This window comes from Asterias amurensis, chromosome 15 (assembly GCF_032118995.1).
Source record: "Asterias amurensis chromosome 15, ASM3211899v1".
Taxonomy (NCBI): Eukaryota; Metazoa; Echinodermata; class Asteroidea; order Forcipulatida; family Asteriidae; genus Asterias; species Asterias amurensis.
The window spans coordinates 10,135,728-10,159,375 of record NC_092662.1 but is presented as its reverse complement, the minus strand read 5'-3'; the positions used below and the strand labels follow the sequence as shown (position 1 = coordinate 10,159,375).

The window sequence follows — 23,648 nt, the reverse complement described above, 5'->3', positions numbered from 1 at the left end:
CTTCCATCTCCCCATACTTTTGATTTGTTCCTCCCGAAACCCACACATATCCTGCAACTATGAGCTGAAAAAAGGGTGTGGGGGTTACCTGATGGCCTTAATCCCTGCTATAAGATGTGATAAAATTGTCTGGCTGACAAAGGGTCCCCTGAAATGTACAAACAGTGAAGTATTGGCATTCCTGTCAATAGAATTGATTGATGCTTTACCCACTTGATCCGTTTTTGAATATCTTAGAACTACTTGCAAATTCCCTTCCAGATTAAAGGAAATATCACCAATACGCAACGCCCGGGAATTTGCCATCGTGAGTTGTAAACTCACTCACCCTCAGAATAACCGAAAAGGGCAACCAAGAATGCTGCTTTTAACAGCAGGGCTTCATATGCTGATTATACTTTAAACATTAACTATGCTACTTTAATAAAGGTCATGTAAGTCAAATATGGTATGTCTGCAAGCTATGCTGCAACCGGATGAAGATGTCTGCAAGCTATGCTGCAACCGGAGCAACTGATTCCTTTTTAATCATTCATCTTCTCTTTTCATCTTCACACTCTTCTACATTTACATCGAACATTTGTCTTCTCTGTAAAAAATTACACCCTGTAATTAAACCTTTTTTAATCATGCATCTTGTCATTTCATGTACATGCTCTGTTACATTTTAATCCAACATTATAATGTTTGTTACTTTTTGTAACCACTTTACGAATTGTTGTCTTCACTGACAATAATTACACCTGTAACTTGAAAACACCGGATCAGCTGATCCTTTTTAATCATGCGTCTTCTTATCTCATGTACATGTACATACTCCATTACGTTTTAGTCCCACATTATAATGTTTGTTACTTTTTGTAACCACTTAACGAATATTTGTCTTCACTGACAATAATTACACCCTGTAACTTGAATAACCGGATCAACTGATCATTTTTAATCATGTGCCTTTGCTTTTCATATACATAAGCTTTACGGTTTAGCTCGCATACAATGTTCGTTACATTTTGAACCGACATTTTTACGACACAACGTGTCATTCCGATATTGGAAACATACACCTGATCTATGCAAATCAACGCTTTCAGGCTCAAGCTAGTACTGACCTCCCTGCTAAGCTATGGTAGCTGCTACTGTTGCCGATGATACTTAATCTATAACGACTAAGAAAAGACTAAATTAACAAAACTTTAATGTGTATATTGATAGCACAGCAAGAGTGAAGTGTCTACCTTAAAGCCTTACCCTGGGTACCGCACCCGGTCCTATTCAATGTTCCCGCCGAACCATTGAAGCGTGTAACTCTTTACATAATAAGTATAAAGCAGATTTATTCTAATTCGCCTCGGGACTCAACCGAATAATTCAATATTTTGCAGACTGGCGGTAAATTACTAACCAGACTGCTCAGCACTGGAAATGTAATGGGACATCTTGAATCTTGCCGAGGGTCCAAGCGTCTACAACCCTCTTTTATCTTAGAAACAATTAAACTACCTGTGGGATCCTCCCAATTGTGCAATTTATGAACATATGAAATACCTGATACGTATGTACCAATGGAAGAAGATGCAAAGGTCTTTAAATTGAATATTATGCAATAGGCTACCACTTGATTTATGGAAGCTGGCCATTTAGTGCCTAATGATCAATCATTTCGAAAGGCTATATGAAACTTGCTATTGCCCTTCTATATGTACACTTTGTTCTAGAGCTTGATTAACACATCGTGCTATTTGTACTACTAGGCTCACTCTTCTCTATAAGATCACAGCGAAATCCACAAACTCGCTATGAATAATCTTAAATTTTAAGGTTAGCGGTAGACCCTCGCCCAATTCGCTACAAACAGATATCAATGAATTAAAGGGAGTGGATGGCTAATTCATATGCTGCATGTTATTCACCATCGGTATGCTTCCAGAGCCCGCTGTGCAATCAATGGACCCCAACATGCTACTGCTCCCTACTGTATGCCCCATCCCTGTTATGTATGGAATACCCTGAATATTGACTATATAGTTTGGCAAGTTGTACACTAAACTACTAGGGTTACTTATTCCTGATTGGCCTGACTGACACAAGCTCTGACTAACATTCATATTAAACGGCAAGCTGCCAGAAAAATTATGATTGTTCGCCCTTTCTTGTCCTTGTGTACCTGTACTCATGCTTTGAGAATGTTGGCCCGTTATACCCCGAGTTACATGTAAAGGCCGTGAAATATCGTGACTATTCATCTGTGGGGATGTTCGCAATTATTGGCCCTTTATACACACTTGATTTTTAAAACCTTTCCGTTGGGGCTGTATTTGCCCCAGCATTAGGTCTGAATGCTAAATGTAGCGACTCACCCGATGGACCGATGGACCGATGGCCCGGCTAGTAAGCAATCGGTTTCACCACTTGGATTTCCTCACCGGGATCCTCCTGTGATATCTGATTATGGGTGCTGCCCTGACTGCGGGTTCATGTGTGGACGTCTGCTGTGACTGTGACGGTGTTTGCAGAGCTCAGTGCTGCCCTGGCGTTTGCCCGGGCTCTGGTCCGTCCCTCACTGCTGGTGCTCATACCCCAGCCTCTTTTTGCATTGGACACTGTCCCATACCCCGCCTTCGATTTCCGCCTCGAGACCGCGCCATTTGACTGGACAATTGTGCAATCTATCTTAACTCCTCGGTGGCAGAATATTCAATGACGGTTCCCAGAAAGACAAGCACCCTTTCCATGAAATGCATTGCTTTAGTTGGTTGAAAAGAACAATGGAAACACGTCTGAATGCACCCTGACAATCCCAATCGCTTAGCCCCGACTGTGTAACATGACTATATGCATATTTCCCGGTGTTAAATCGGTTTACTGCGCTACGCGTTAAGTCCTACTATCTATACCTACATTGTCACTAACATGCTGTCTTCAGAAAGTTAAATGCTGTTCGTAAGAGTAATGTGCCCTGTGACAAAGGGGTACAATAATTTATGCGTTTTGGGGGTTTAAAAAATAAAAACAAAGGGAAGTTAAGAATTTGTTTTGCTGTCAGTAAGGACTCGTGTGCGTTTATGAAATCAATGGATCGGCTAGCTGCGGAGCAGGGGGGCGTGAGGGGCGCACGCCCCCTATTTTTCCTTCCAATACAATAACATAAAGATATCTTGCCCACTTGCAATGAAAAGTTAATCAACTTTCGACTTCAACCATCGTTTATCGTTTGCTTGATCGATTAATCCTCCAACCCTCCGTTTGGTAAATCCTGGATCTGCCTCTGGTCGGCGCTGCCTTCGTGGTTGCATAGCAACAGACTCCACATAAACAGTTTAAATCCCATATACTCGTAATCTGAGCAAAGATTTCCATAATGTAAAGTGAAGGACAAATCTTAGCCTTGATATAGAGCAATGCTAGCTCATTGAATTTTAATGGATTCTCGGACTTCCAGCTTCAATGGGGGGGGGGGGGAGGACTGGGTTTTTGTTACATCTTTTTTAGTTTCCTTAGTTGTTTCTTCTACATGTAATTGAAAAATAAACTCTTTCGTTACGCTTATTAGTATGTTGTCACAATATTGTTTTGCCTAGGTTATCGGTATGTGGTTTTTGTGTTCTAAAAGAAACATTTTAAAATAATATATGTTAAACCTATTACTGGGGGTATAATTACACCAGATACAAGCCTTGAACCCACACAAATAATGTAATGGACCTAAATAAAATGGTTAATTTTGTCCAAAGACACGACACCGTTAATTTCCAACTCACGTTCGTTTTATTTTAAGGGAAGCGAGTGAAGGTAAGCAATTTGTTTCTTAAGTCTTTGCTCCCTGAGAACTGAGTTGCCGCACTCCATTTGGGTAATGGTCAAGCAGTAACTGATTGGTGTGCAATACCACCTTGGGGTTGGGGGGGGGGGGGGTCCACCAGACCTTAAGCACACAGTATTCGTTCAGCACTTTGTTTCATCATTTCGTTATACTGCATTGGTAAAATGAAGTCTTAAAAAAAAAGCAATCCGCGATATTTTTGAAGTTAAGACAAATGCAAGTATTCGAGTACAACTTACCATTGAGAAAGTGCGTGAAATATATCCGTCATTAACATCATGTAAGATAGGAAGATATCTGAAGTCAATATTTGGACACAAAATCGGACGAGGAAAGCCAGGGAACACCAAAGCGAACGCACGGCCAGTATGGGTGTACTACAGTGTACTACAGAATACAGCCTGCCGATTCAAATAGACGCCCACATGATTTTGGAAATTCCAGCGGCTTTGACTCGAAAAGTTCGAAACCAGACAAAGTGGACGAACCAATCAAGGAAGCTGAAGCAGCACCTCCAGAGTTGAGCCGCCTCAAAGAAGATAATCTAGAGATGAAGGGGACAATTCAGCAACTACTCAAGGAAAGAGAAATGAACCGGCGGATAATAATGACTCTTAATAACGAAAGTTCGACAAATAGATTTCCTAAAAGATGTACATGGAAGCTAGCAATCTTCCCGACGGTAGACTGGTAGGTAAGGGGACATTTGGCTCATGCAAACTGTCAACCTACAAAGGGATATCGGTTGCTGTAAAAAGTTTTTTAAATCCAGAGCAGCTGATCGTTGGAGAGCTCCGTAGAACTGCTGAAAAGGAAGCAAAAACTATACTGATGTTGGAACTTGCCCCCATCTTCCCCTTTTGATCCGCATAAGTCTCCAACAACAGCCTTTTGCGTTAATTACCCAGTACTAGGGGAGTATAATCATTTGGAAAGCAGTTAGAGAGAAGCGATTAATCGGTTGTATACCCTGGGTTAACATTATCAAGCAGGTAGTGGAAGGTCTATCTGCAATTCACAGAAGTCGTGAGGTACACAATGACTTAAAAGGTAAGTCAGTATTCTTAAAGCAATTGGTTTATAGCGACACCCTCCCCCACTTCGCTCATGTTTTAAAGATTGATTTTAGCATAATTTATTTATCATAACCATTCGGTAAGCTACACCGCTGCCTCAATGGGATCCTGTGTTGAAAACCGCTGTCTAAATGGGACCTTGTGCTGAAAACTTAATTGCACTTTAAGTGAAACAAAAGAAACTGCGCCTTTTGCAAGATGACACATAACAAAAATGTGCTTTTAAAGTTGTCTTGTCTTGTCTTGTCTTTACTGCACAAACCGCCGCCACTGGGCTATAACCGTGCAGACCCTCATGCATGCATGCTCCCTACTCAAATTTTGTATTAACAAGGAGGGACTTAAAATTATTAGCGTCAGGGGCTGATTTAACTTGCGGCGGGAGTGAGTTCCAGATTGGTATAGTTTTGGATACAAGGAGTAACGGTAGCAGTCTTTGTTTGATGAGATGGTGTTATAATTTAGGGTCTGGTTTTGACGAGTTGTGGGTCTGTTCCGTTGGTTGCAGCGAAGATTACTAATGTTGGATGGAGTTATGGAGTGAGTTTCTTTGTATAGTGTAGTAAGTCTAGCTATGGTGCGGCGTCTTTGGAGTGTATCCCATTTGAGGTTTTGTAGCATATCCGTTACACTACTGGTCTTGCAATAATTGCTTTTGACAAATCTGGCTGTTCTCCGTTGAACTTTTTCGAGGTTGTTGATGAGGATCCCAAATAGCACTACAGTATTCAAGCTTTGGCCGAACAAGAGTTTTATATTTCTTTAGTGGCTTTAGTACAGTTCCAGAAATTTCGCTTGAGCAGTCCAAGGACTTTGTTTGAGCTTGAGATTGTTTGGTTGATGTGTTTGGTCCAGGTGAGATTATCAGACAACCCAATACCAAGGTAAGGATGATGTTTCACTTCTTGTAGAGGGACGTTTCCCATATTATACTGGTGTTGGTGGTATTTCTTTTTATGAGTCATTCTCATGATATAGCATTTAGAGATGTCAAATTTCATCTGCCATAGAGACTCCCATACTGACAATGAATCAATATTGCGTTGGAGGGCATTGCAGTCATCTGGAGAGTCGATTTCCTGATAGAGGATTAGGTCGTCTGCAATTAATCTCACATTTGAGGTTACATGAGTTGGAAGATCATTAATGTAAGTTAAGAATAGGAGTGGACCCAACACTATGCCCTGTGGGACACCAGAGATAACCGGAGAGCTAGATGAAGATTGCCCATCAATCACTACATTTTGTTGTCGGTCAGTAAGGAAGCCTTCGATCCAATCTCTAGTGGAGCCCCTTATACCAAGATGGTCTAGTTTAGCTAGTAAACGCTGGTGAGGAACCATATCAAAGGCCTTACTAAAGTCCATTATACAGAGGTCAACTTGTTTCCTTGCGTCAAGTGTCTGGGCCAGGTCATTGACAAGTCCAGCAAGTTAGGTTTCGCAGGAGCGTCCACTCCTAAAATCATGCTGCCTGTCACATAGAAGAGAGAATTTGTCTAGATGACTGATGATATTACTGTGTAGAATATGTTCTAGCTGCTTACATGCTGTACTTGTAAGAGAAATCGGGCGGTAGTTGGAGGGCAAGGTCCTGTCCCCTTTCTTAAATATTGGTGTAACCTTGGCAGAGAGCCAGTCCTTTGGTAGGATGCCGGTGTTGAGTGACTTCTGATAAATTTTTTGTAAGATAGGAGCAACACTTGATGCACACTCTTTCAAAACAGGAGCAGGAATATCGTCTGGTCCGGCTGCTTTGTGGGCTTGAAGATTTTTCAGTAATTTTTCTACCCCAGAAGTTGTAACGTGAATGTCTGGCATGTTAGGGATTTTACAAGTGCCAATATGAGGGAGTGATGATAGATCTTCTTTGGTGGAAACTGAGATAAATTGTTGGTTTAGTGCCTCGGCTTTGTCTTTAGCACCCCACACAATCTTTCCCATGGAGAAACACCAAATACTTCCCTGCGAATCGCTTTCACATAGTTCCAAAAAGGTTTGGTGTTTTCAGTCTGAAGGCTTGTACCAATTTTGTGGACATAATCTTGATGAAGTTTCCTCAGTTCTTTGTCAACCTTCCGTCTCTGATCTTTAAACTCATCCCATAAGGAGAAATCACCCGTTTGGCGTGCCCGATTGTACAATTTGCGTTTTTTCCTGATACTTCTTTTGATGGAAGCATTGACCCATGGGAGGCTAGACTTAGATGAGCTAGTTTTATGCGGGATATTTTTGTCCATCGTTTTTAACATGGTATGCGTAAAAATGGTACACATTTCATAAACATCACCAGTCAGCCGGCAATTCAGTTCATTTAGATCCTTTGAAATGTTGCTGTAATGGGCTTTGGCATAAATGAAGATCTTACGTTTAGGTTTCTTGAATATCTTTGGTTTGATGGTGGCCTCTACTGTGACGAAATTATGATCACTAATACCTGCTTTTACATTGAACCTGCAAATGAATCCTGGGATACTAGTGAAGCACAAGTCAAGGATACTCTGTTCTCTTGTTGGTTGAATGACAGCCTGATGAAGATTATAGTCAAGGGCAATATCAATCATGATTTTACTTGGCCCGGCATATCTACCACCCGGCAAAAAACTGTTTGATGCCCAATCAACATCTGGCAAGTTGAAATCGCCGAGCAACCAAATGGAGGCGTGCCCTGGGATCCTCTCAATGGAGCTTTCGAGTAGACGCATATAGTCATTATCTGTCTTTTGTGAACAATAAAAGGCCTCTATGTAGACCGGTGCTATCCCCTTGACGTGAATACTAATCCACTTCAACTCACAATCGGTTTGGTCCAAATTATTAGTTTCATCCTGTGCAATCAGGTTGTCCTTAACAGCAATAAATACACCACCATGTGCATCTCCTTTGCACGATCCTTTCGGAAGACTTGAAAAGTAGAAGGGAAAATCTCTCCCGTAGCCACGATTCTGTGCCTACCACTACATCAGGGTCTTCGTCCTGCAGGAGGTGTTGGAAACCAGGCAGTTTAGCACGCACACTTTGACAGTTCACATTTACAAACTTCAGAGGGCGTTCCTTAGGTTTTCGTGCAGATTTACCGACCTTGGCTTTACTCTGTGCATTTTCAGCAGCATGTTTACTAGGGCTAGATGAGTTTAATGGTTTACCAATTGAAGCATATCTGGTGGCAGACTGTCAATGCTAATGCTAGAGAGACTGTCAAAAATGTTACTATCACTAAATTTGTTTAGCGATCCAAAGTAGGTGTCAAAATTGGGCATTCTGCAAGTACAACAGATCCAGGTGTAAGACGAATGTTGTTCAAAAATGCTATAGATGTTCCTATCCATACTTAAACAGTGTACATGGTACCATTGCTGACAACAATCACATTGTAGGCATTCCTGTCCCCATTTGGCTGCTTTTGTACACACTTGGCATGGGTATTTAGGCTGGTACGCTGGTCCTGGGTTAAGGGTAACATCACCAGCATAACAGTACCAATACAAGAACGGTTTTTAAGTTGTACTTTAGCATTGTTTGGCTGATAGTATGGTTGATAATGTTCCAAGTTCAAAAGAGTAGCATGGAACTGACTCACCGGGGTTTGAAGACTAAGGTTATCTGACGAGATGTTTACTGGTGCAGACCAATGCTCCACAAAATGCAGCAAAGGTAATGAGGGTTGACTGACACTGTTAATCCTGATTAAGACTAACATCAGTGAGGCTATGAGGGTTTTCCAGCAGGCTTTAGAGTTATCCATCATGTGTAAAAAGTCCCAATAAAATACGAAGACAAAACGACGACGACGATGACGCAGTAAGAAACAAAAAGTCTATAACAAGGGGTTTAAAATGGCCGCCGTAGCAAGGCAGACAGCCAGCGAATTAAAAAATTAAAACCGACGACAAATTACACCAAAACGATGAGAGTTTAAAAAGCACGATCCAGCGGTAGCTAGGAGGGATAAAAAACACCAAGAATCAAAAGCAAGAGTCCAAAAACAAAACAAAAAGTAAAAAAACGCGTTAAAAAACAAAAGATGTCCAAACTGTGTACACCGATCTGTTGTGAACTTAGCGGCAGGCGCACTGGTTACAAACAATAGGCCTATTCAAACAGTATAGACCAATCTTTCTGCAATTTGAATAACTGTGTTATTACACATAGTTTTGTCTGTTAAAACTTTTATTTGTTTAAATGGATCTTTTTCTTTCTTTGATTCTGACAGTAGACAATGTCGTCCTTCGACATGAAAAAAAACAAAACAAAAAAAACCATTTTGAAGGAGTGCATAAAACAACACAACCATTAAACGGGTTTTAAATTCCCACTATTTACCCAGTATGCACCAGTGACTGCCTTGCAACAATTTTCGGTGTTCTAGTGGACTACACACAGTTGGTGTAATTTTAACACTAGAGTGTTTGAAGAATATAACACCAATATGTTAAAATAACATCCACATTTTTAACACCGCGGCGATGTCCACAAGTTTACACTGGGTGTGTGAGTGAGTCCATGCATTTACTAGACTAGTGTTTTATGGGCATTTATTGTTTCAATCATGGTATCCAGTCTGTATTCAGGACGCCAGTCGAAGGCAGATGAGCACACCGTATTTGCAGTTATCTCAATGACTTGGGTTCTAGCTAAGAGCTTAACAATCAACCGGCAAACATAGGCATATTTGTCACTACCCGCAAGTTGTTTGCAATCCCAATGTTGCCCTAAAAGTTTGTCTAAACTCTTGTAGCTTCGTGGACAATAGTCCTCTCTAAAAGCATTATGTGCATTCAATCCTAACTCCTTAGCGTCAATTTGGTTATCATAGCTGAAACATATTTTAATTTGCCGTTTGTGAGAGGCAAGGCCGTTCTCAGGTGGATCTCTTATATTTTATCCAAGAGCAGCAAGTCTCTGAAAAATGTCTTGGATGCGTGGCACCGCATGTCGGATCATTCGTTCCGCGGCGGCTAGCTGTGTACTGGTTACTCTCTGCTGCCAAGCGGTATCCATGCTCACTTTAACAGTTTGTGGGTGTTCCAGTTTGGTACAAAATGTTCCAACTTGGCAAAAATTTCTTTTTGCCCATGTCCATTATGGTATATAGCCAGATGCTTCACACTGGCCACTACTATCTACCTGTATTTTAACCACAAAATTAAAGTTATTAATTTTCTCAGTTCTTAAGAAATCTCCACATCTGACCAACTTGTCAGCAACAATGCATTGTGTGACTTCGGTAAGTGGGCGTGGATCCAGACTGTCTGCTTGAGGCTCAGATTTGCTGGATAAAACGTGCCTCTGATGTTGGAAATCTATGCGATACTTTGCAACCACACGATGTGTTTGACCAATGTTGCTACCCTTTCTGCATTTCTTGCGCCTGCTTTTGGGGGCTTCTGTCTGTATGGGAGGGTTGGTGTTTGCGAGCTTATCATAGTTCACTTAAACAATGTGGCTATTGCTGCCTGACTCTTCAATCAAAACGCCAAACATTTCATTGAATGGATCATTGATCACAATCTTTCCGTTGACCAGATTTCCGTTATAAATTATGTTAACGTCATCGTCTTTCACCATAAATGATGGGTTTACATGACATTTCCTTGCAAGACTGTCGACTTGATGATGTGGGTTTCGTTTGCTCGCTTACACTTGCCCAGTTCTTTCTCGATAGTCTTAGCACGGATTTGGCAGTGGCGTAATTTTTCATCAAACTTGTGTGACCAAGTGTCATAGTGAATCAAGTAGTCTTCCTCTCCCACATCCATGATAGTAGCTGTCCGCCACACACCAGACTCTACATCAAGCGCTTGTACACTATCTCCTCTGCTGAACATCGTGCTCATGCTGTTGTCACAAAGTGCGAGTACATCAGTAGTTCCAGTGCATTATATACCCACAGATATGGGTTGTAAGCATGCGTCCCATACGTCACAGACATACAAAGGCTTTATGTTGCACCATGGTTGCACTGATGTTAGGGGCAAGGTCACTCTCCGGGTTCTTCTTTCCTTTTGTGGTGTAATAGAAGAAGCGACTTTAGTTTTAAGTTTTGACATTTTAGGTATATTTCATAAATTAGTAAGCTTATTTACTTCAATATATTTATCAAGAAATACCGGGAGGTGCAAAAACTAACGAGACAAAGGCTTGAAGTGCTTCTTTGTTATGACCCATAAAGGGGTTCGGAAATCAAAAGGGGTTCGGAAATCAAAAGGGGTTCGGAAATCAAAAGGGGTTCGGATATCAAAAGGGGTTCGGATATCAAAAGGGGTTCGGATATCAAAAGGGGTTCGGATATCAAAAGGGGTTCGGATATCAAAAGGGCTTCTGATATCAAAAGGGGTTCGGATATCAAAAGAGGTTCGGATATCAAAAGGGATTCGGATGAAATGTGTAGGACTAAAAAGGGGTTCGGAAATCAAATGGGGTTCGGATATAAAAAGGGGGTTTGGATATCAAAAGGAGTTCGGAAGAAATGTGTATGATTAAAAAGGGGTTCGGATATCAAAAGGGGTTCAGATATAAAAAGGGGGTTCGGATATCAAAAGGGGTTCGGAAGAAATGTGCATGATTAAAAAGGGGTTCAGATATCAAAAGGGGGTTCAGATATAAAAAGGGGGTTCGGATATCAAAAGGGGTTCAGAAGAAATGTGTATATTAAAAAGGGGTTCGGATATCAAAAGGAGGTTCGGATAACAAAAGGGGTTCGGATGAAATGTGTACTATTAAAAAGGGGTTCGGATACCAAAAGGGGTTCGGAGGAAATGTTGTTACTAAAAAAGGGTTCTGATATCAAAAATGGGATTTAATTGGCTGCATTTAATTGGCTATTGTAAATCCCCCCCTTTAATCTTGCACGGTGACAGACTTTACATCAATCACCATAGAGCAAGGAAGATTTCACTGTGCCATCTTTAGCCGCTGAAAACACCTCAACGCTCTCTTTGGTCTTGTCTGTGTAGTTTGGTTTAGTCAGGGAATCAATATGTTATTGGCTTGAAGCATGCTTGAGCCATGCTTAAACACAGTTTGGAACCATTAATTAGGGTAATTTGTCAACCTTGAAGTTTCACCTTGTTTCAGGTCAACAGTACACTTCCAGTGGTTATCGTGGACCGCTGTTTAGGTTTGGATAGTAAATTAATGAAACGGACAAATTAATTTTCCCCATGGGACAGAAGGTGTAATTATTCAGCAATTAAGGAGGTTGGGTGCCTGGATGGAGTGCATTCCGTGAGGAACCAGTGAGTTGTCTACAAAACTATTTTTTTCATGGCGATTTTAAGGGAATTGCAAGTTTTATAAGAGCATGGTAAACTTGGTGAAAGAAAAATAACAAATTATCAGCCAAATCGTGTTTACCAAGATTTCATGGTGGTTTCACAAGCATTGAAAACTTTCATATTTTTATACTAAAAGGGGGTTCTAATACCAAAAGGGAATTCGACTACGTTTTCAAAACGATGTGTTTTTTCCATATAAAAATGAAGCCAATGTCAACATTTGGGGGGAAAATACCTGGCTTGTAGGGGTACATCATTAATCAACGATAAGGCTCTTCTGTTGTAGTTGTCCTTGTCCATCTCTGGCATAGCACGCCAATCATCGCAAACAGTTCGATTAGCAATTGTAAAAGTTGAGACATTTGCAAGAGCCTGTTGGATAATAGAAAAAAATATAAACATGGGTTAGATATACATAGAGACATACGGAAGTGTCTTAATCCTAAAATTTTGAAGTGAAAACGTGACATTTTGTATTGTATAAACTGGGCGCCAAAATGGTGCACGATAAAATACAATAATATGAACGTAACACAGGTTTATATGGACTGCATACCTCTTTAAACTTAGATTTCTTGAAAACTGAAAATCCAGAGGCTGTACTGGGCCTACGGTGTCTGTTTTCCTTTAGAACTTGTCGCGTGCCTTCCTTCAAAACTTTAGATCTATGTCCCGGTGCGCTGTTGAGATGACGCTTTAGCTTGGTTAAAGCTGAGATTCTGAAGAAAAAGTGTTTAAAAAAAAAAAAAAAACGACAAACGTTGACATTTTGTATTCTTAATAGTTGTTAGTCCTAAAAACAAAATATTTTTTTCTTTTTTCTAATCAATTATTTACCTTTTTAGTGCGTGATGCATGTGATTAATATGGTATCCTATAGGTTCTGTTTAGTGGCGTAATGAAAAATAAACTTTTGCTTAGCTCTTGTCTAGGACAGAGTCGTTTGATTTTTATGCTATATATTACCTTCTGCTTTCTTGTCCCATCGTATCGCCTGGAGCAGGAAGCTTCCTTAGTGCCTGAAGTGACTGCTGTGGAGCTTCTCTCAATCTTTGTGTGTCTAGCAGGTAGTTATCAACACCCACATTTATGTTATCTCGAACACAGTGTTCGAAGTACTTTTCCGATAAAACTACCCAGTCCCTCCTATATCCCTCGGCCAGGTTATTTGAAACATTCCGTGATTCCCTGTTACACTCTGCTTGGGATGAAACAACTATCCAATGTAAGGGAATTCTCTCATCGGGCAATCTGCTACTTGACCCCCAGACTCTTCCGCCTAACCGTCGTATCTGAAGAGACAGTGCCTCATGGGAAACGCCCAGTTTACCGGCAAGGACAAACCTTTGACTATAAAGAATACTTCTGGATGTATTTACATGCAGTTCATCTATTTCTTCGTTGGTATCAACTGCCGCGTCTCCCGATGAACTTGGATTTTGATCTTCACTATCGCTGAGACTGTCTTCATCACCACCGACATTCAAGTCGTTCGTTATATGAGATTCAACGAACTCGTCAAACGCATCAACAATTTCGGATGGACCTTGTCTGATGCGGTACCAAAGGCATCGCACTGCCATTCGAAGAGAGCTTGCAAAACTGTGGGTCTATTCTTACCCCCACCCCCTTAAGGTGTGCTGGTGAAAGTACGTCATGTTCAGGTAATGCCGATGTTCACCAGCTTCTGTAGCCAGCCTCATCATTGAATGGAAGGGAAACCTTTCTAGTAGTAGGGGTACAACATCAATCAGTTTCATCATGTACGACGTTAAGCTGGTTGGCCCATATTTGAAGCACATCAAACGATGGAATTTATCAGCATGGTTCTGGTATGACTTGATTTCGTTTGACGACAAGCCAAATACAAAATCTTTCTCATTCTTATTGTTGACATCAGCGTCAGCAGTCTTTGGAATTGTCGGATCCATCGTGAGAAATTTGTACATCTGCCACATATGAAAATGAGTCAACTGGATCAGGTTCTTGTGTGTGATTATTGGTTGTTCAACAACAAGAAGTGTCATTATGTCTTGTGGGAGTGGTGTTACGTATATAAGCTGATCATACTGGAATTGGATTTGACTTGGATATTCTTCAAAACATATATTATATCTTCGGATGATACATGTAGCTTGCCATCCCATTGTACGTGTTCGGTATTCTCTTGACTTCTTTTCTTAATGCTCATTGCCAACGCCATACAGAAATCTTCCTTTCCACCATGATGGACTTTGGTTGCAATATTAGCCAGTTCCTTTTCTTGTGAGTGGACCCTTCTGGTAAGACTCTTGTAGGCTTTTGCCCGACCATGTTCTGGTGATCTGTTTTCTGCTCTCACTCTGAGTGACATGGACGAAAGAGAAGGCCTACCCGTTCGAATTTGCCCTTGATTAGGTATGGCTAATTCTTCTACATCAGTGTCAGAGTCAGCGTCAGGGTCGTTGTTGTGCATATCACCCTCATCAATGTGCTCAATTCCCATCATTTTGATGAAATGCCTCTACATGTATTTCTCCTATGTTGATTCCCTCAGTCAGGGTTTGAACACATCATCTTCTTAGATTTGAAATTCTATTTTCAGTCTCGAATTGTACTTCATCGCTGACTATGCCCTCGCGATCTTAAAGATGCCCCCCACCAAATAACAAAGCCACAAATGCATCAAGTGACAATGCCTTCCTCAAGTTACTTAATTTGATAAAATGGTCCTCAATGTTAAATCCCTGTCGCAGCCTTTTATTTCTTCTATTATCTTGTGCCAGATATAGCAGTGCTTTATCAGTTTCGATTAAGGTTTTATTATTTATACGGTATGCTCCAAAACTATCCTGCCAAAAAGCGAACGAAATCATTATGATAATGTGCGTGTATCCTGCATTACGGTTCAAAGGCCGCCTTTAAAGGGTCTATGTAACTTTTGTAGTATGACAAAAAACACAATGTCCACAGATTTACACTAAACTTACACAGTTTGAAGATAATGATGGTAGAAAGCTTCCCTGGTAATATTACGTGCTGAGGTGCTGTAGTTTTTGGGAAATGAGTAAAACAATGTCATGAAAATAATTTTCGTCTCGTGAGACGAAAATTATTTTAATAATTTACAAACGTATTTTCATGACATTGATTTACTAATTTCTCAAAAACTACAGCACCTCAGTATTAAGTAATATTTGAAGGGAAGCTTTCCACTATCATTATCTTCACACCCTGTAAGTTTAATGGAAATCTATGGACATTTTGAAAAGGTATTCAAATCCTTTAAAATAATTGTGCAAGTTATTGACTAGGATAATTTTGGCTTATTTGTGACAAAATATGCAGATTGCGTGAAAACAGACATTACATAGCAAAGTCTGCAACAGAATATTTTAAAGTTATTTGATTGTGTAACAAAGTTAAGGTCCCAAATTAAATGTACAAAAACTGGCATAATTAATCAATCTCCCACCCCGGTGGTAGGAGTGTACGAACAAATACTTACCCGTAGAGCCACTACTAATGCATTTTCCCTAACCGATTCAAATTGTAAGATTTGTTAACATACCAGTATACGCAACAGCGCTCTCATGCACAGGGGTTTGGAGAGGGGTTTGCCAAGCATCTGTTGAGGCTGCCTTGATTGCTTGCACTATCCAGCAATGGTGTCTTTCGAGGCCACTGGATGTGGATGTAATAAAAAGCTGCTTGCTTATTCTCCCCGCTTAAGAGCTTGTACTGGGCACCAGAGTATATCTGCAGGGACGGAATATCTAGCACAAAGATGTCCGACGAGTGAAAAGATGATGACTGATTCTTTGTAAGAAAAGCCATCATACACGTAGAAATCAGTTGCACCACTCCCTGCTCCCGGCGTACATGTATGTGCCCTCAGGATCAATTGTCAGCGACTGGAGCTCACTCCGTTGGCAGGCGATGGCTACCGCTAAAAGAAAGGCTACCTTGATGAGAGGGTAGCCTTGATTCAAGGCTGTTGGCGTAGTGTGCCCAGCCCGGTGCGGCACGATTCGGCAGTCTGCACGCAGTGCATACACGAACAACGTATACATTGTATGCAGTTTGTATGTACAGTACATTGTGCAGCAACAACAGTATAGCGAACTGCAGACCACCATGGGATCATATTACACAAACATTCATAATGCACATGGGGTGACCTCTCATTCACAAAACAGGTTGTGGATGGGTCAGCGGCGAAACTAGACATTTTCATTTGGTGGTGGCAAAGATTAAATTTGGGGGGGCCAAAGAAGTGCACGATTATTATTAAATATGTTAACTGATATATAGTTGATACACACCAATGCAGTTCTAAAACAGTCTACATAGTCAGCAGGTAACAAAAGATTGCGAAAACAACAAAATCTTAGAGAACTTGTCATTTTGTATAAGATAAAACCTTTTGACTGTATAAAAGGATTAAATTACCAACTGTGATCACCAAGTACCAATTTAGAGTTGTACACGGCATTCTCAAATAGGCTCTGTGGGTGTGTAAATACCCAAAACATAATAATATTAGGCCAAGTAAAAATAGAAAAATAGGAATGTTTAGCGTCCCACCCGCTTACTTTTTCTTTTTTTTTGCTTAAGTTATTTTTATGCACATGTTTTTGTTTTTGTTTTTTGAAAAAGGGTTATTTTAAATGATCTCTGCAAAACAGAACAAAATCTGAATGTCTTGTCTGAATGCCTTGACCAAACTGTTTCATTAATGTTTTGTGTATTCAGCAGCAGAAAAACATATTTGACATTCATGGTGGCCATCTTGAAATATAAAAATAAAAAGCCCCTCCTCCTTCCTTTTTTTGAGAAACCCAGACACTAAACATGTTTCTTTTTTTTACTCGGCCTTATTGTAACAAGTGTAAGCCATCAAAAAAAAAAAAAATGCAGGATTGAAATTGTGGGTGTTTAATAATCACATTTTAGTTATGAAATGGATATTTAAAATAGGCCTATCTCCTCTCAATTGCACCACTTGCTTGAAAGGAGAAGAAATTAATGGTCTAAGCAACCTTTTTCGCTGGCCATTTTGCTGTAGTAATTTCTCTGTAGTGCATCTGACCATGGAGGTAGAATTTCTACCTCCATGATCTGACTAAGTTGTGTTAACAGAGCTATTGGTCTGCATTCAGACCACCATGTATTTAACAGAACTTTGTCACATCCTGCACTCTCTGTAACCGCAAAACCACAACAAACATTTACCGCCAATACGATCGCGCGCGCCTTTCCATGCATTTTTCATGTTATAGTCCACATACTGATATGAATAAAAGTTTCCCTTTACGGCAGCATTTTATGCAGCCTTAAACGATTTATATATTAGGCCTATACAGTGCTGGGCCTATAAGAATATACTTTTCTCCGATTTCATATGGGGGGGCAAGAGGGGGGCAAGGGTTCTGAGCGGGGGGCGGGGGGCGCCAGCCCCCCTCTGGTTACGCCACTGGGATGGGTTGTGGTTTGTGTAATATGATCCCATGGTGGTCTGCAGTTCGGTGGTCTGCAGTTCGGGTGTGGTGTACAAGTGTCATGCCTTACAATTACATCTCAGAATTCTAACCAAGTAGCCATATCCTACCGGAAACCCATGACACCTGCATACATTTTGAACCTTTCTCAAACACATTTCACACCCTTGATGCATGGTCTAATTTTCTTCCTTCTATTGAAAGCTTCTGTAGTTGTGCTACTATGTGCTGTTGCAAATTATACACCATTGATTTCAAGCGACTTACAGTTAACAACCTTTTTTATTTATTTTGGGGGTTGAACCCTTTTTTTTACGAAGGTACCGATTTCTCCCTCCGTCGCCGCTATTGCGAGTGCTTGCAGAACACTGTGATTGATATCGCAGCGAGAGTTTATAGGTCAACCAACAACCAATGAGAACAGGTTTTTAGTAAACATTAGCAGTATGAGCTCCGCCCTAAATTTGGGCAGTTACAAAACCATCAAGGCGTTACTTATAAAGTACTCACATACATGTACAATATTATGTACACCGTATAGATGGTTATGTGTTATGTATGGGGTGTGCTGGCGGAATTCAGTGGGGACTTGAATTATGCCGGTCGCGGCCGGCTGGAGCGCCTTGATCAAGGCTAATGAGAAGGAGGCTTTGTCAATGTCTCTCGAACCTGTGGGATGTCCCAGGAGGGAACTAACTTCTTGGTAAGGCCGGGGCGTTCGACAAACATGCTGAGACAGGGTGCTGTTGTCTGACACCGTGGAACCGTCCTCAGAACCTGAATGGACTGCAGCGATCGCTGAGCGAAAATGGCGAGAACAAATATTTAACGTGAAAAGAACCCTAGGGAGCTGAAGGTAAGATCTGTTAAAACAATCAAGATTGAAGGATGTAGGGAATCTGTAAGCATTTATAACTAATAGGGTCGAAACGTCAGGCAGATCTATATTTTTTGCATTTATATTGGTCATTTTAATAAATATAGTATATATTTTTAACATATTTATTGTAATGTTTGTAATTTCAAATACAATTCGGCTTTTTGCTGTGACTTTTGAAATGATTTTAATTATCAATAAACCAATAATTTTGGTTGGTGAGCATGGTGAACAATTGCAACAGCTATAAATTTAAAAAAATCATAATAATTGTAACAAAAAGAGTTAACGCATTTTCCATGTTAAAGGCAGTGTATACTATTGTTGTTAATTACTCAAAATAATTATTAGCATAAAACCTTAATTGATAAGATAAATGGGGAGAGGTTGATAGTATAAACATTGTGAGAAATAGCTCCCTCTGACATGTCTGATGTGACATAGTTTTCGAGAAATAAGTTATTTTCCACAAACTTGATTTTGAGACCTCAGAATTAGATTTTAGGTCTCAAAACCAAGCATCTGAAAGCACACAATCTCGTGAGACAATGGTGTTTTTTCTTTCATTATTGTCTTGCAACTTTGACGACCAATTGAGCTAAAAACTTCACAGGTTTGTTATTGAGATACACCAAGTGAGAAGACTGGTCTTTGACAATTACCATTAGTGTCCAGTGTCTTTAAACATTCAAAGAGAATGATGATGAAAACAGATCACACAATTAAATTTTAGAAATGTTTCCCTCAACATTTTTTTTTTAAGTCTCAGATTTATGCTGACTATTAAAGCCATTGGACACTTTCGGAACAGAAAAAAAAAAGTTCACAGATTTACAAATAACATACAGGGTTTACAGAAGGTAATGGTGAAAGACTTCTCTTGAAATATTATTCCATGAAATGCTTTACTTTTTGAGAAAACATGACAACAATTATTAATTCTCGAAATCGAGAATCGAGAAACATGGATTTATTTTAAACACATGTCATGACACAGCGAAACATGCATAAACAAGGGTGGGTTTTCCCGTTATTTTCTCCCAACTCCGATGACCGATTGAGCCTAAATTTTCACAGGTTTGTTATTTTATATATACGTTGTGATACACGAAGTGTGGGCCTTTGGAAAATACTGTTTACCGAAAGTGTCCAATGGCTTTAAGACTTATAGAAATATGAGCTCTGGTGTGGAGAACAAACAAAGACCTATCGGACCCACTGCTCATTCTTGAGCAACCCAGAAAACAGAAATTCATATGGATGAAGCTGTCTGGAGATTCAAGAACCAAAATGTGACCCTCAATTATTATTGTTTATAAGAGCTTTTGATCAGGTCCCATTATCTTTATAGATCACAGAAATGCCACGTCCAGAGGCCAGCTATCCGTGAGATTTTTCAAAGCTCAAACCCCCCCCCCACCCCCCCGGAAACTCGGATATCGAAATCGCCGCCCAACTTTTTGGCAGAAATTTAATTGTGGACAAAAAGTGTTTCAAAATGCATCAAAAACCTCTTCAGAATACTTAAAACTCACATGAGGTACACAGGAGATGTTGGCGGTTAATGTGGAGGTACGATTGTGTCATATTATTCCCCCCCCCCCCCTCCAAAATCCTCCGCTGTGTTGAGCGCATTGAACGAATTTGCTAAACGAATCGGGACAAACTTGTGCGCAATAAGCGTTTTGCGCTCTGCTGAATTTTAGCTGAACCTGCTGATAGAGCAAAAGCGTGCGCAATCTGCAAATTTTGCGCTCTGTTTGTACGGCAGCTAAAGTTGATGATTCTGATAAACTGCATGCAATCTGAAGATTGTGCAAACTTGTGGTCTACGTTTTTTGTACACACGAGCGCGATTTGGCAAGACATTGTCGTAATTTTTTTTCTTTTTTTTCGGTCTGGCCCCAATGCGTGAGAAAATGGTTGTGGCGCATGTGAGCGTGAGACAGACCCCTAATGCGTGAGTCTCACGCCTAATGCGTTAGACTTGGTACATGTAGGTCTGAGATCAGAAGCACAACATAGCAACACCATAGTCCAATCCACACACAAAAGAGCAGTCAACTGCAAAAGCGTGCGCAATCTGCAAATTTTGCGCTCTGTTTGTACGGCAGCTAAAGTTGATGATTCTGATAAACTGCATGCAATCTGAAGATTGTGCAAACTTTGTGGTCTACGTTTTTTGTACACACGAGCGCGATTTGGCAAAACATTGTCGTAATTTTTTTTCTTTTTTTTACGGTCTGGCCCCAATGCGTGAGAAAATGGTTGTGGCGCATGTGAGCGTGAGACAGACCCCTAATGCGTGAGTCTCACGCCTAATGCGTTAGACTTGGTACATGTAGGTCTGAGATCAGAAGCACAACATAGCAACACCATAGTCCAATCCACACACAAAAGAGCAGTCAACTGTAATTTAAAAGTTATGTAATCTAATTTGCAAAGGTCAGAAAGTTGCTTTGGCTACTGGTTATTGCTAAGCCTACATGCGCGCCCATGTGTACATGTATGTACACAGTTAAGCCTAGGGTGCACAAACTGTGTATATCACATATACGCCCTACACACTATGAAAACCTCCTCCGTTAAAATTGCACTTACACCGTTGTTTCAATTTAACAGAGGTATTTAACCTCAGCTAAAATGACCGGAAGTGTTCGCTGTAGTTTCAACGGAGGATAATTCCTTTTGTCACTAGTAAGATTGTTCAGACTAACAATAGCAGTTTTAGCAGGTTGTGGATTCAAGGAGGAGCTCTATAAATAACGGTCTTCAAACAGCTAAATTGATTATGATTGTATAGGTTGCTAATGAAAAGAATTGCCGAGTGTGGTGTGTTTTACTACGAGTTGTGATCGACGGATTCCTTGTACAACGTACAAAGACTTTATGTACACTGAGTGAACTTTAGTGTTACAACAGCAATCAACTGGTAATGCAGAAGTGAACACACCTTGCACAGCCATCATAAACCATGCATAAACACACGCTTAAAAAAAAATAATATTCAGAAAATGGTTTACTATTTTTCTTATCTGACTTCGGATTCATGCTGAGAAAGGTTTATTCCTATTATCTGCAACGTTTGGTAGTGGTTCATGTTCAACAACTGTCCCAAATAGCTTGTAGAAAAGTTGCGAAAACATCTTTTCAAATGCTTTGCGTCAATGGGGCCGGACACCAGTGTTTTGGCTGCGCTGTCACTCTCGACGATCGGCTATGTTTCGGGATATTCCGTGGTGATTCTAACATCCCATTGTGCCCATACATGTATTTGGCAGTTTCATTCATAACGATGATGTCGAAACGCGTCTCGGACGATTGGGAAATAAATGGCTGCTTTCTGTGCCATTCACGCAAGTGTTTGATGGGTCTCAATCTGGCTGTATTTTTTGCAGTTTCTAGATTTCACTCGCACATCAGATGGCACCTAACCAATTATGTCTACTACATTTCTGCCTAGTAACAGCTCCAAACTATAGCGGGGTCATGCTGGATCCCGCCTTTATTTTGAGGTTGCCACCAGTGACTATTCCGCGTGTGAGCACAACTATTTTTGAAGCCGTGTGAATACACTAGTAGCTGCTATATGCTGTAAAAACACCAAAAATGTCTCCCAGCAGCCAGATAACGAGGCTCGTTGCCAACTATGAACTACAATATACCAGGTTTTTATTCTGGCCATTATATTTTAAGATAAATTGTTAAAATTGATTCTCAACCCATTTAAAGTTGTGATTTTCATGACGAAACATCGTTTTTCGATTGGGGGAGTAAGAGCAAACGCCCAATAGCGTATTTGGGGCCCCATATTTGTTGGTATGCAGTTTGCTGATAAGTGGGGGTTTCCAACTTCATCGTTTTGGCTGTTCCATCTGAACACTAATTTCCGCTTCAGAATTTTATGTTGTCAAACAGTTTACTCCTGACTGATTCATTCAACTCTTAAATCTTCTTCATAATATAAGTGTGGAAATGTTCGAACTTTATATTTTTAATAATATATTGCCGTTGTGAGATATTTTCTTATTGGTTAAATTCTCACTTCCGCGCTGTACAGAACTGTCAACATCGATTTTGCACGACAGTCATTGAACAATTTATAATCACATTCAACATATACATGTACTACTTTTTCCTCTGTGTTGTTGCATGGTTGTTTTTAGTAATATGCCTATATTGTTGCTGATAATTATTGCTCTTTGAAAACAGAGCGCCATGACAACAATTGTTGCTGTGAACTCTGGCAACCAGCAGGAAGAGTCCCACAAAACATTTCGGTGTCTTCTTTTACAACAGCAAGTGCATCACAGACAATGCACGCCAGGAGATGTTTAGTGGGGCGTGGGCGCCATTGAAAATGTTAGGGATCACACTTAACTTTGGGATGAGTCAGCTAAACCACCATAGAGGTGCGAATGCAGTTTTAGTTTGGGAGTTGGTGTTGGTGGGGGTTTTATGGATGAGGGTTGTTCTCAAAAGGGCGAACAAACAACAGGGGTTTTAGCGAGAACATTTTGAATGCCGGCTAATATATACTAATATATTGTAGTGAGCGAAGCCGGGTCCACCATCCACTGCCTGGTTTTTTTTAAGGGGTTTGTTTCCACCTGAGACAAAATGTTTTAATTTTTTATTTTTGCGAGCATTTTCACTTTGTAAATATTTATTTTTTCAACTTCATGGCAGTACCACTATAGGTGACTTACTTTTACCTAAGGAAAATAGATATTCTTTTTTTGCAAATTGGATATATTTCATAACGAATGAAAAAGTGGTGGCAGGATACGAACACTATTATACACATATTGGCTGTCATAATTCGGTAACTAGTGTACATCTATTTCCCCTCGGGCCTGTGAGTGACCAGAAGAGGGGCCTATTTCCCTCGGCCATGTGTTTTATGACACAGCTCGGTCTTAAATGTCAAATAAGAAACAGAAATCTGGAAAAGAAAGGAAGTTTTATAGTTGCAGTTCACGGTTCAAGTCAAGAGAGGGCGCTGTAATCGGGCAAAATTCTCAAAGACTAGTTCCCGCTTGGGTACGAGTTCCCGCAAAACAGGCGCGCGCGATCACTAGACTATTATTAGTTCATCCCACGTGACCATGTTTCAGCC

The 23,648-nt window shown here is 40.4% G+C and overlaps 2 protein-coding genes across 5 annotated transcripts in view; both read right to left on the bottom strand.

Moving 5' to 3' along the window:
• LOC139947836 (uncharacterized) overlaps positions 1-23,648 on the bottom strand; it is a 178,409-nt gene that overhangs the window by 21,593 nt on the left and 133,168 nt on the right. The window contains exon 17 of one of the 4 annotated variants that reach the window (XM_071945630.1): positions 18,310-18,450. The exons of the other annotated variants lie outside the window; for them this stretch is intronic. Within the exon in view, the coding sequence (XP_071801731.1) occupies positions 18,423-18,450 (28 nt within the window). The 3' untranslated portion in view covers positions 18,310-18,422. Of the gene's footprint in view, positions 1-18,309; positions 18,451-23,648 lie in introns of those variants that run through there. 4 annotated transcript variants of the gene reach the window in all.
• Positions 9,200-14,337, bottom strand: LOC139948229 (uncharacterized). Its single transcript, XM_071946317.1, has 4 exons — positions 13,139-14,337; positions 12,729-12,891; positions 12,408-12,544; positions 9,200-10,897 (listed from the first exon to the last, which is right to left on the bottom strand). The coding sequence occupies exons 1-4, from the start codon at positions 13,753-13,755 to the stop codon at positions 10,876-10,878; spliced, it is 939 nt and encodes a 312-aa protein (XP_071802418.1). The 5' UTR covers positions 13,756-14,337; the 3' UTR covers positions 9,200-10,875.